We start from the raw sequence: 12,471 nt of genomic DNA on the forward strand, positions 1-12,471 counted from the left end.
TTCCTGAAGAGCTGAGGTGTACAGAGAGGTCATTCAAAAATCAGATATGCAAACATGAAGACAGATCTGGCAAGCAGGAAACAAAGATACACAAACACATCCATTTTTCCCCAAATGAAAACTGTGGGTTCAGAAAAAAAAATCACAACAGACAGTCCCTGGTAGCCTCTGCTTGTCCTGCAAAGACTGGGATAAGCAACTGTGTTTTTATAACTCTGTTTTTGAAACATTCAATAGATAGACTGCTGCCAAACCTCATTTGGATTGAATATACTTCCTGCTAGATCTGAAAGAAAATAAAATTGAAACGGAGTCATGCTGTATCCAAATATGAAGTAGGAAACGTTGCTCCAGAAAATGCTCATGACTACAGACAACTCCTTTTGTCACTCAAATGTCAGTATTTTCATTGTTCACCTACAATCACACCCTACCTTGAATTAGAGACAGCCAATGCATGAATCAGACCTAGCAAAAGAATAACAGATTGCCAGAAGGGAACATAACACAACACACAGACAATTTCTGACAGTCCTATCCATCAAGCAATGAAGGAAATATGATGGGGTATGTTTTTTTGCAAAAATATGAATTGCTTTTTTCCCCTCAGACAAACTTCAACTTTTATCCAAAAATTAAAATGATTTTTTTTTTCCTTCTTATTTTGTATCTCCTGACAATCATGCTATCTCAGATGGAAAAACAACTTCTTCAAAACTTGCAGAGATGTTTGTGAGCCTTCTCCTTCAGGCAGAAAGGGGGTTAAACACAAGTCAAGTCAACTGCCAGGACAACAGCTATATCGCAGGGATGCCACATTGGAAACTAAAGAAAACACTGTCTCATAATCACATTCCTGCCTGGAAGAAGCCAAGCAAAAGAGAGAAAGCCCTAGATTTACCTTGGGAATCTTCCTTCTCCTCTTGCCATTCTGAGGGTCTCCCAAGGAGAAGAACGTGTCATCTGGACTGCTGGGGGTTGAGGGAGGGCTGATTTTGGATGGTGACCCAGTCCCATCACGGCTCAGTTTCCGTATGTCTGGCAGTTTGAAACTCCGCCGCTCTGAGTTTTGTCGGAAAAAAATGGGCTTGGAAAGCAACTGGAGATGGAGAGAAGGAACGAATGAACACCTTATGTACCTTTGCTTCATTGTAACAGTGTCATGGCAGTAAATCCAGTGGGGCAGCCACAGCACTCAGCTGGCAAAACTGCCCAAATTCTGAGAATGCCCACAGATTTCTGCACACACAAGGAACTCGCTCAGCTGCCAGGCTAGACCAGGACTATCTTGACCAGCAATTTAACCATCCCATATTCATTCCAGACCAGAACGCAATCTCAGGGGTTGGCCAAGAAGCCTTGCTCCAGTGTAATCCAGAGGCTGGGACTGTAAACAGGACAAGACTAACCAACCAGCCAACCACAAGCATTTGGGATAAGGAGCAGCCCACCAGGAGGAACAGAGAAGCAGTGAGACCAGACAGAAAGCACTGTCAGTATGCTTGTCTTTGACAGTAGCCAGAATTAAATATTTCAGAGGAGGGTATAAGAAATGCCATGATAGACAATTATGGAGACTAGTTTCCTCCCTAAGCTCATTAGCAAGCTCAGTGGGAGCACGACAGTAGATGTTTAAGTACCAGCGTAAAGTTCTTAAAGTCCCTGACCAAAAACAGCATCAGAGAAGCAGAAAGCTCAGCTCCAGATAAAGAAAGGCAAACCACTTCTCACCAGAAAGATGTTCAATAAGAACTCTTTTTGTCTTCTCCTACAGAATTTCCCAGCCGTTATGATAAGGTTAAGTAGCATCTTTTGTGGGCACTGTATCTGCACTCCCAGAGGATATATCTACTTGGCACTAAGCAGTGTGGGGGAGAGGTATCCAAGCTAATTCTGAACAAGTCACAGCAGCACCATAGCTGAGGCAGTATAATGGTCTGCCGCCATCAACAGACACACTCCACAGAATTATTAGCCAGACCAATTCATCAATTCAGGTTAGCTCAGGTGTCTGTGGATGGTTTGGCAGAAGATGCTCAACTCACAAAACGCTTACCACCCACAGAGAAGTCACACACTAAAATGAATCTGGGAAGAGCCTTCACACTGAAGAATCTCATCCTGCACTAGTGATATAAGCTACTACTGAAAGTCTGTACAGACCCACTCCCCATCAGTCTCCAGCCTGAGCAGACTCTCCAGCGTGATTCACACTGCAGCTGCAAATCTGTTAGTTGCCAAAAGAGCTGCAGCACTTCTTTTCTGACTGATGCAGATCATGGCTTTTAGATGTCAAAGCACTGTAGTGGAACATATTTACTCCTATTCAGCTCTTTACTAAGTGTCTCCTGCTGGGAACCGTATCTATGGCGAAAGGAATTCCTGGGTAATACTGATAGCACAGTGGAAAATCAGGGTGCACAGGTGACTGCAAAGCTCTCTGAGGGAAATCAGCTTCATCCCAATACTCACATATAGACCCTTGCTGCTCTAGACCTAACTAGCAACAAGAACGGATTAGGAACCACAGAACAATTTTCACTTTTAAGTGTCGAATTATCCAAAGAAACCTCAGTTGCTGATTAAGCTGGTTGGGAAAGAGCAACGCGTCAAGAAATGCTGCACGTCAAACTTCTGAAAACATTGGGTAACAGCTCTAATAATAGCTGCAACTTGGAGAGCATGGGAAAACCCTTTGGTCAGGAAAACCATGTTTAGATCCCTGCTGTCCACTCTGAACCCCGTTGTTGCCAAGATGACTTCTGCTGTCACATAGCCCCTGCTATGTTCCAGGCTTAGACTATCCAAACAGACAACTGGAATCAACCAAAACAGCTTGGGACGCTGACAGCAGGGCTGGCCTTGGTAAGCCTTGAGCTCTGAGCAAGCGGTGCAGACCAATGTTTTACCTCTTCTTTTGGTTTCACTGCCAAGGCTGTGAGCTGTGCTGCTGGTGGGGACATCCTTTTAGTATCGGCCCCCCAACCAGGGGACTGTCATTGCATTAGTTACCAGCAACAAGTCTCATCAAGGAAAGAGCAAAAGAGGCATCCTAAGGGAGGGAGCTGCAGAGGCATCTTGGCATCAGCACGGGCAGACTGTGTACTGTCCACTGACATCGAGCCAAGACGACTGCAGGGCTTGATTACCCAAGCACTTAAATGCCCTCTTTGAGGGCAGGAAGAGTTTTCTTGCACTATATTAGCAAAAAGTCTTCGCCCCTACCAGGGGAAGGTAGCCCTGGTGTGAAAAACAGTGAAAGCCAACAAACCATTTGTATAAGGGAATGCTGTTTTTTACTTTGCTGAAAGGCAATAAAGACCCTCTTATCACACTGTACTCTGACCAGTGGTAAAAGACAAAAAGGAAAAACTCCAACATGATGAAAGTCAAATCAGTAAAATTCCACTTTTTCCACACAAAACCCGTATTTTACCCAAAAACTTTCTGGAGCAGGAGAGGTGGCCACTTGAATCAAAGTACCTTAGTGGGAGTCCCAGGTACAGAAGAGGTGGGGGATGCTGGGAAGGTCAGGACACATTTCTTCCCCAAACAGCGGCTGTTGGTCTCTATGTCTTCGTAAGGGTTTTCCTTCGATGGTGGATCTGCAGCAAAAAGCCACAAGCAAGAGATTGTAAGTGCACAAAATCTTTGAGGTTTGCCATAAAAATCTGTTTGGGGATTTGCTGGCCTTCTCCCACCTCCCACATCAGACATAAAGACCTGTTCTCAAGCATTCCTGCAATTGCTTCATTCTCTCCATAGCCCTAGAAGTCCAGCTGCTCACTGGACAGTGTCCAAACCCCGACACTGACATATGCAGCCATAGGAACGTATCACAGATACTACAGATGGAAAAGATGCAGTGAGTCCTCAAGTTCATTTCCCTGTCTTCAGAGGAGCTGTGAGGTTCTCATGCACATTAGTCCATAATTATATTTCCTTCTTTCTAGTCTTCTGCTTAGAATTGTCTCCAAATGAAAACTGTGAGCTGAAGGCTAGCATAAAGGTCCTCTCTCCTCCGTTTAAACCCCACGTTTAGGGGGACCTCTGGTCATCATTTAATTGAGGCTGAAGCAATGCACTGCTCTTGGGCTGACTCTGCAGAAAGATTTAATCTGCTTGCTGAACATGGATGTCTGTCACACAACATAGGTTTTCAAACACATCTACTAATCATGGATGCCTCAATCTCACAAGCCCCACTTTAGAAAGAGGGAAGGATTCACCTCACCTAGCCTAGGGCACCCAAAGTCAGAATGCTTTCTCCCTGGAGGGGGCAGGAGGGAGGGACTCCTCTAAAGTAACATTCAGCTCATTCTTACCTAGGATTCCCTCAAAAACACAAGGCTTGAATGACCACACAGAGGTGTCCCTTTCTTTCCACTGATTCTAGAGATGAGGCACACAACTAATGAGTTTTAAACACCCAAAATTATAGAATCACAGAATCACACACAGAATCATTAAGGTTGGAAAAGACTTGTAAGATCATCAAGTCCAACCATCAACCCAACACCACCATGCCCACTAAACCATGTCCCGCAATGCCACGTCCACATGTTTTTTGAACACCTCCAGTGATGGTGACTCCACCACCTCCCTGGGCAGCCTGTTCCAATGCTTGAGCACTCTCTCAGTAAAGAAATTTTTCCTAATATCCAGTCTAAACCTCCCCGGCGCAACTTGAGGGGATGTTTAGATTACATACAATTTAATAATTTAATAATAAATATAATAAATTACATATAATGAACTTCTTACATCCCACTCTTCAGCAGTGCTGGGAAATGCAAACACAAGTGTGTTCAAAAAGAACACACAACTCTGAAAAAGCAGGTTGTGACATCTCCATCCAAGCATCTAAGAAACAAATGACAAAGGCTTAGCCCAAGCATCTGCATGGGCAGGCAATTTGTTACGAGATTTCTCTCTTCACTGCCACCATTTCTTGCCATCCCAGTGGACAGCTGGGACTCAAAGCAACTGCCTCTCTCTTATTGTCATGTAATGCTTGGCTGAGAGCAAAGACTGGAGGTTGATGCTGCAGGCCTCTGGAGCAGGGACCAGTAATGGCTGTAGGATCTGTCCAACTGGCATGCTCCCACCTGCCTGCCCTGCTGGGGCAGGAGTGCAGCTGAAGTCTTCAGACAAGGACAGAAACCCAAGTCTTTTCCAACACTGTCTTCTATCTGTGGCTTGGTGATACCCAGAATTAAAGTGGTGGATCTGAATTCACCAAGGAGGAGAAGGTAAGCGTGATACCAGCAAAGCAAGTCTGCATGGACATTTTGCCAGCAAACATGCTCCTGTCCCTGAAAGTGGCTCTGCTTTCTAATTTCAATGGCACACTTCAGTATTGAAAAAATAACTTCAGCTGTCACATAACTGGGTAGATTGCAGAAAAAAGAACAAGGTTGTGTTCTGTTGTCTACCCCATCCTCAAACTGCTCCGCAGTATGTCCAATTAGCCTTAGTCTAGTTTCCCTCTTTTTGACAAATAAACCTTGTCATCCATTTGCCCAGTACAATTTCCAGTATTCCAGGTAAGCAATGGCAAATGGGTAAAAGGATGGTGCATGAAGGGAATCTGTGTGATTTGCTGGGAAAGGGAACTGTTCTCCCACCAACAGCTGAACTCCCCCCTAAGTCACCTATATGAATATGGGGTTTATGTGTGTGCTTGCATGCCCTGACGGACGCACATGATTATCTGTGGGTCAGCACTAGTGTCCCAGTGGCTGAAGTCTTGGTTCCCCCTCCATTGGTGTGATTTTCACATGTTGTTTGTTTTGTGGACTATACTCGCCTGTGGTCTTGTGAAAAACAAAACTGTAGCTTTTTTTGAGTTATCCCTGTCCACCCCTTTTCCCAAGCTTCCATGGTAACACCACCAGGACTGCAGGAACCAATTAGAAATCACTGACTCCAGGCAAAGACTAAACATGCAGCAAGAAAACAAAAAACCAAACATGCCCCATTAGCTGACAATTACCCATAACTTTGTTTTCTTCTAATCTTTGCAACTAAAAGCTGGAGGGGAGAGGAATTTCAGCCTCATATTTAAGTTTCCTGCAAGCTTGGGACACAGGGGTGTGCTTGTGTTTGAATGGATGTATTTGCCTGTACAGCCATTCTGTAATGCTATCCATGTTATTCCAGCTGACGAGGTGACCCTTACTCAGTGGTTTGAGACCTCCCACCACGCCCCAACACAAAAAAACCCCAGCAGCTGCTCAGGCACTCCCTGTTCCTTTGGCACTCAAGTGAAGAGAAGAAAAAAGCAAACATGAGGCCCCTAGCTCCACAAACGAGGCCGACAGCTTCAAAAACGTCAAAAAGGATGGATTGGCATCACCTTGTCTGCCATCAGTCCCAAAGGAACATGATTCCTTTGAGAGATCTTTCTCATCAAGTATGATCAGATTTTATTCATATCAAAATAATAATACCTGGCCTGCTTGAGAAAGTGCAGCTCCTCCCATGCTCAACAACACAGACCACCTTTGTAGAATTACAGCTGCATGGCAAGAGCTGATGCAGCTTTTCTCTTACTATTCTGCTAAACTCAGCCAAGAGCTTTACACAGCACCAGCCTACAGCTACTAAAACTTATTAAGGCTTTTTCAAGGGGGATGTTTCTATTATGTGTTCCATAAAAGGCCATCTAACTCACAACATTAAAAAAGACTACATAAATTGAGAGCATTACAGGAAACAATCTTTAAAATGGCATTGATCTGCCATCAAAGTTAGAGAATGAAATAAAACTCAATTTCAAAAATTGTGGGACCTAATTCCTTAATTTCAATGCCACCTGGAGCCATACACAATCCTATTTCTGAACGATGGAATTGACTTCAAGGTTATGTTTTCAGACTGTTCGCATTATCTCAGCAGTGACAAGCTCGCCACAATGGACAGACCAGAGCTTTGAGAATTAGTCCACAGGACAAAAGGAAGACAGAGGAGAGATGCCAGCAAAAAATAAAAGCTGGTTCCCACATGCCTCAGGTTCATCTTTGAAGCTGATGAGTTTTGAAATATTCCAGCCGTTTTTCTTATTACTTGCCAATAATCTCTGTAAAATGTGTCTTGGCTTGCATTTGGATAATAAACATGTTTTATTTAGCACCTCTGGTGAGTGTCTGTTGACCATGAGTCTTCTCAGTTACTCAGCATTAGCAGCCACATCCCTTCCCTGTCCAAAGCCCCTACCCAGGATGTCTTCATAGACGTTCTCCTCAGATAAAGTGCGTGTGAGGGACAGCTTGGTCTGCGCGTACCAATCCACCCGGCCATTCTCAGACGATGACTGCAGCAAGTCTTCAAACTCATACGACTTCCTGCACCATTGATGGGAGGGGAGAAGGAACAAAGAGGAGAGTGAAGTGATACAGTTAACCAGCATTTATAACCAAATTACACCTAATTCACTTCTCCAACATGCCACACAGCTGGCAAAATGAATTACTGAGAAGTAAACGTTTCACAGCCTCATCCCATATAAAGCATGAAAAAGTAACACTGAGATGGGTTATTTTTACCAGCCACACAAATAAAGACATTGTGGGGATGCTGTAGATAATCTGGGTTGTCACGGCAATAGGACACTGTGAAGATGCAAGTGTTAACTGGCACACCCCACAATGTGGCACAGAACTTTAGGCCATGAGAGGTCCCATTTACAACACAAATCCCACCCTTGGCAGGAATATGGTGGCCCTCAAATCATCTCTCTTAGAGCAGTACAGGAAAGCAATACTCGCATGCAGGACAATAGAAAAGGGTAAAAAAAATTAAGTGTCCTCCTTCAATTTCCTTTCTGCACCCAAGCCAGGAATTTTTAGGTGACAGTTTATGCAGACAGCATTAGAAACAGCTGTGCGTTTTATGCTCCCCACCCCAAAAATGTGTGACAATCATGTGGGAGGGGAGAAAAGGCAAGAAAGCACTCCAGAAGAATATATACACACCAGATTCAGTTAGAGGAATAGATTTACTATGAACAGTGAAAATGCTGCGGTAGAGTCTAGAGATTATCATTCCAGATCCCGTTCCAGACCAGCTGTAGTAATTTTGTAATTAAACAGATTTTCTGCTAAAAAGCCAAAACAAAACCCCAAACCCCTCAATCTTGGGCTTGAAGGTTAAGCCACGTAATACAGTGACCTTAAAGCCCAAATCTGCCGTGACTTATCACTTCACAGTTATCCTGTGAAGTTGTGCTGGCCACTCATACATTCTCAGAGAGATGACTGAGTGCTGGTTATGGCCAGCAAGGCTCTCTGGGGATTACGAGTGACCAGGAAAGATCCATCTCTCCCAGAGAGATATGGGAAGGTGGGACTCCACCATCAAGACCAGCACCTTTGTGAAATACAGCCCGAATACCTGTGGTCAGCGTTGTTCTTGTGCTTCCCACTCCAGAGCCTCCTGCTGACAGCTGACGGGGGAGGAGAGGCAGGTAGAGGAGGCGGAGGAATGGATGGCAGAGGAGGTAAGTTTCTTTTATTCCTAGCTGTTGGCACCCAGTCCTCTTCCCCCTCATGTTTGAAAGTCCGCCGGGGCTTTGGCAGTGGGTTGATGAAGGGTTTTGTCTCTGGCACCCCTGGTTCCGTGTACACATTCTCCACCGTCCAGTCCTTGGATTTCACATGAGAAGTTCTTACCTCTTCTAGAGTTCCAAAAATTGGCTCACTGATTTCAGAGTCCAAGCCAAGAAGCCTTTTGTTGAGCTCAGCCCCACATACGCTCTCATGGCCCTCGGAAGCAGTGTGTCCTTGTGCTGCCTTCTCCTGCAAGCACTGTGGGGAATAGTAAGTACCAGGCAACTGTGGCTGCAGCTCTGCTGAGCCGTCTTTCAAAGCCTGCTCTAGCTTCTTGACCTGACTAAGCACTGAAACATTCTCCTTCTGGACCTCCCATTTCCCACCTTTCATCTCCTTGGATTTTCCAGGGTTGGACTCTACTTCCTCATCTTTCTGCATTTCCCCCTTTCGCTCTGCTGCCTGCCATGTGCCTTTTGGAGTTCCTGCTTTCCGCTCATTCTCTTTGCCTGCCCCTTTGCACTCCAGTTCCCAGTTCATAAGCCTCTTGGTCTCCACTTTCCGAGTCACCAGTGCTTCCCCACTTGTCTTCTCCATTACACAGGGCATCTTGTGCTCCTCTTTAACTCCCTGCTCCTCCTCTCTGCGAGAAGCAGACTGTGTTTCCTTTTTCCCTTCCCATTCTGAAATTTTGTCCTTGATGCTGAAGGACTTATTCCTCAAGCCCATTTTTCCAGGTGACCGTATATTCTGAGTGCCTCCTATCTGTCTCCTGATGATTTCACTGTTTTCTTTAACGTTCAGATCCACAGATGGGTCACTGATGATCATTTTGGGACTAAGCATGTTCTGCTGAAAGCAGTCTAGCCTTGGATCCAGCATCAAGTTCTCCAAGGCTCCCAGTGGGTTCTTCACCACAGAAGAAACTGGTTCAGCTTCAGGTGTTAAGCCCAGGGTGACAGAGGCACCTTCAGAACATCTCTCACTCAAAAATCCACACAAAGGTCTTTCTAATTCCTTCACAGCTGCTGTACTGGTTTTATCTGCAAGCTTGATCCTACACACCAAAGACAAAAAGAGAAGAAACATCACCGCCACTGCTCACCCTTGGTGTAGTCCATCAGATCCGCAAGTTCTACTTGTAAAGCTGATAACAGCAGACAATGCTCAAACCAAGTGCTTGAGAGATGGGTTTATGGGGAAGGATGCTCAGGGAAGGGTGCTTCTAGCCAGAACACAGTTACAGCTAAGACAGAGTTTGAAATGAAGTCCTTCTCTGTGGCAGAAGTAGGTAGCAGGTGAGAGAGGTAATTTTTGTACATCAGACATGCTGATACCAGTTAGAGGTTCACTAGCAGAAAGAGAGAGAGAGTGAGTGTGTGTGTGTGCACACGTGCACGTGTCCATGTTCAGTAGTGCAGAAGAGACATTGTCAAGGCATTAAGCAGGTTCACTGCAAATAAATGCAAAATGGACCATTTGCAAACAATACCAAAATTGCTGCTGTTAAACAGAGGAGAAAACATACGATACTGCTGGCATGCCTCTAGTGCCTGCTCAGAGGATGTCTCTCAGTCCATCCAAATGTTCCCCAAATGTATATTAATGCACAAAGACTGCACTTTTATTATTACATTTCTATGGCCCTACCATCTCAGGCCACACGTGGGCTTGGGCTCCCATGCACCCAGGCACACTTCCTCAGCCTAGAGCATGTGATGTAGCACCCAGACACCAGATTCAACATTCTCAGAGCAAAGGATTAAACATCTTCACTGTTTAAGTCCAAACTGCACCAAAAATCCCTAATATACTTAGTCTAGGGATTTCCAAGTGTGTGATATCACAATATCAATATTGTGATATTTTATTAATATAGTAACGTTCCAGCTGAACAGACAGTTATTTCAAAACAAAATGTTTCTGAACCAAAGCATTTAGCTGTGTCTTTGGAGTTTGCCTGGGCTTGGGAAGGAGCACCAGGACAACACAAGGTAGTTACTGGAATGAAAATCCCTATTGTGAATCCCATTTAACCATGATCCCAACACTGAGATTCAACTCAGAAAATTGCTCTATTAACTTAAATGTATCAAGTATGCCTCTTCCAGAACTTAGTGCTCTTGTAAGAGGATCCATGTAAATACCCTGTGTGCCAGCAGGCCTTGAGCTTTGTCCTGGAGTTAGGCAATGCTGGCAGCCATTGCAGACTCAGTTGTAGTGCAAATTGAGTCTGGGACAGGTTTCTGAGCAGAAATGGGACTCGAGCCAGGTACTGTTCTTCCCTAGCCTCACAGATATTTAACTCCTGGCTGTTTCAGTGACAATGTCATGCTTTGGTTAAAAGCTGGCACTGTGAACACCATGGCCTTTCCCAAGGGGAAGGTGCAGCTGGTGGTTGGACTGCACAGTAGAAGCCAAGGCTGGACACTGGGAAAATCCTGCAATGGGTGGGGACAATAGGACTTGTCTGAAGAATCTGCAGAGTCTCCAGCATGGAAGATTTCAAGTGCAGGCGGAGCAAACATTGACAGAGATGTCATCAGCACAAACGGTCTTGCCTTGGGGCAGACCTCTTCTAGCACTGCGGGTCTAGGACATTGTCAGTCTGACTGGATGGTAAAATGCACAGTGTCACAGCCCTGAGATGGCAATGAAGCTACCTGAGACATACAGGGGTGTGTTTTAATATGTGAGGAAAGAGGGACAGTGCAGAGCAGAGAAAGCATTTCCTTCCTTTGGTTTTCTTTCTGTTGAGGATAATAAATGCAAGCAAAGCACCCCGGCACTGAAACATGGAAAGCTCTCACCTCTCAACAGACTTGCAGACACTGCTTTCAGACTTGCTGCTCACATCGGCCACCTTGCTAGCTGTCATCATGTCAGCACACAGCAGGGCAGCAGGTCACCTGTAGACAGACACAAGGAACAGGCATTGCTCTGTGCTCAGCATCCTTCTCCCTTCTACACACATACACATGCATGTTTCTCCTTGAAACCCAGAAGAGCAGAAGCAAGACATGACAGCTCTCTGAGGACAGCCTCGGTCTCCTCCCCTGTGAAATAGGAAGAGGGATGATACCATTACCCCTCAGAAGCCCAAGGAGGAGTTGAAAGGCTTTGTGGGCAAAAAGTATCTTTGACTCAGCATCAACTGCTGTACCATGACTTGAATATGGAGCACATTTTATGAAGGTTTTTATTATTGCCAAAATCTCAGCAGATTTAGATTTTTTTCCTCGCAGAAGACTAACCCAAAAACCATTTTAAAACAACATGTGTTAAGGCCGTATGACCGAAGTGGTCCCTGTGCATGCAACACTGTCATAATGTCCCCAGCTTGGGACAGAAAACATTTCAGGCTGAAGAGACACTGCACTGCAGCCACCGGTTTCCTTCTCTCTGGTGGACTATGTTAGGCTGCTACTGATCTGCTTTCAGAGGACTGCTCCTCATGGGGGTAAGATAAATCAGTCACAAAAATGAGTCATTCTGTTTGCCTCATGATTTCTACCATTCATGAAGTGACTGTCCCTCTCTTTCTTTTGAGTACTGCTGCTATCCCGTTAATGCAACAGGCTGCATCCTCTTTTTATTGCCCCACAATACTCTTACTCATTGAATAAAAAATAAAAGAATTATTCTGTTACTCTGCAGCACCATCTCTGCTCACTTCTCAGGGTGCCTGCTCTCTGCAGCACTGCATTGACAACAGGCTCACCATCTTGTAGGCAATACCTGGAAAATCTGAAGCTTCTCAAATCTGCTCACTTGGCTGGTCTGCCAGATGTTGCCCCTCCATGCCTTCCATTTGGCAACAAGACCCAAGTGCCTCAGGAAATTTAGTAGGTTCTTGTCATTAAAAAAATTAAAATGACCACACCAGAAACAGTAAAGAACAAAAGGATCTCTCGTTTCCACT

At 45.0% G+C, this 12,471-nt stretch overlaps 1 protein-coding gene across 1 annotated transcript in view; it reads right to left on the reverse strand.

Moving 5' to 3' along the window:
- The window catches only part of DENND2A (DENN domain containing 2A), a 37,185-nt gene extending 25,741 nt beyond the window's left edge, over positions 1 to 11,444 (reverse strand). Inside the window, exons 1-5 of the mRNA XM_059816225.1 lie at positions 11,360 to 11,444; positions 8,395 to 9,606; positions 7,219 to 7,346; positions 3,484 to 3,605; positions 902 to 1,099 (exon numbers count right to left, since the gene is read on the reverse strand). Of these exons, the coding sequence (XP_059672208.1) occupies positions 902 to 1,099; positions 3,484 to 3,605; positions 7,219 to 7,346; positions 8,395 to 9,606; positions 11,360 to 11,430 (1,731 nt within the window). The 5' untranslated portion in view covers positions 11,431 to 11,444. The remainder of the gene's footprint in view (positions 1 to 901; positions 1,100 to 3,483; positions 3,606 to 7,218; positions 7,347 to 8,394; positions 9,607 to 11,359) is intronic.
- Positions 11,445 to 12,471: the final 1,027 nt, after the last annotated feature.

The sequence above is a fragment of the Gavia stellata genome, chromosome 4, assembly GCF_030936135.1.
Source record: "Gavia stellata isolate bGavSte3 chromosome 4, bGavSte3.hap2, whole genome shotgun sequence".
In the NCBI taxonomy this organism is placed as follows: Eukaryota; Metazoa; Chordata; class Aves; order Gaviiformes; family Gaviidae; genus Gavia; species Gavia stellata.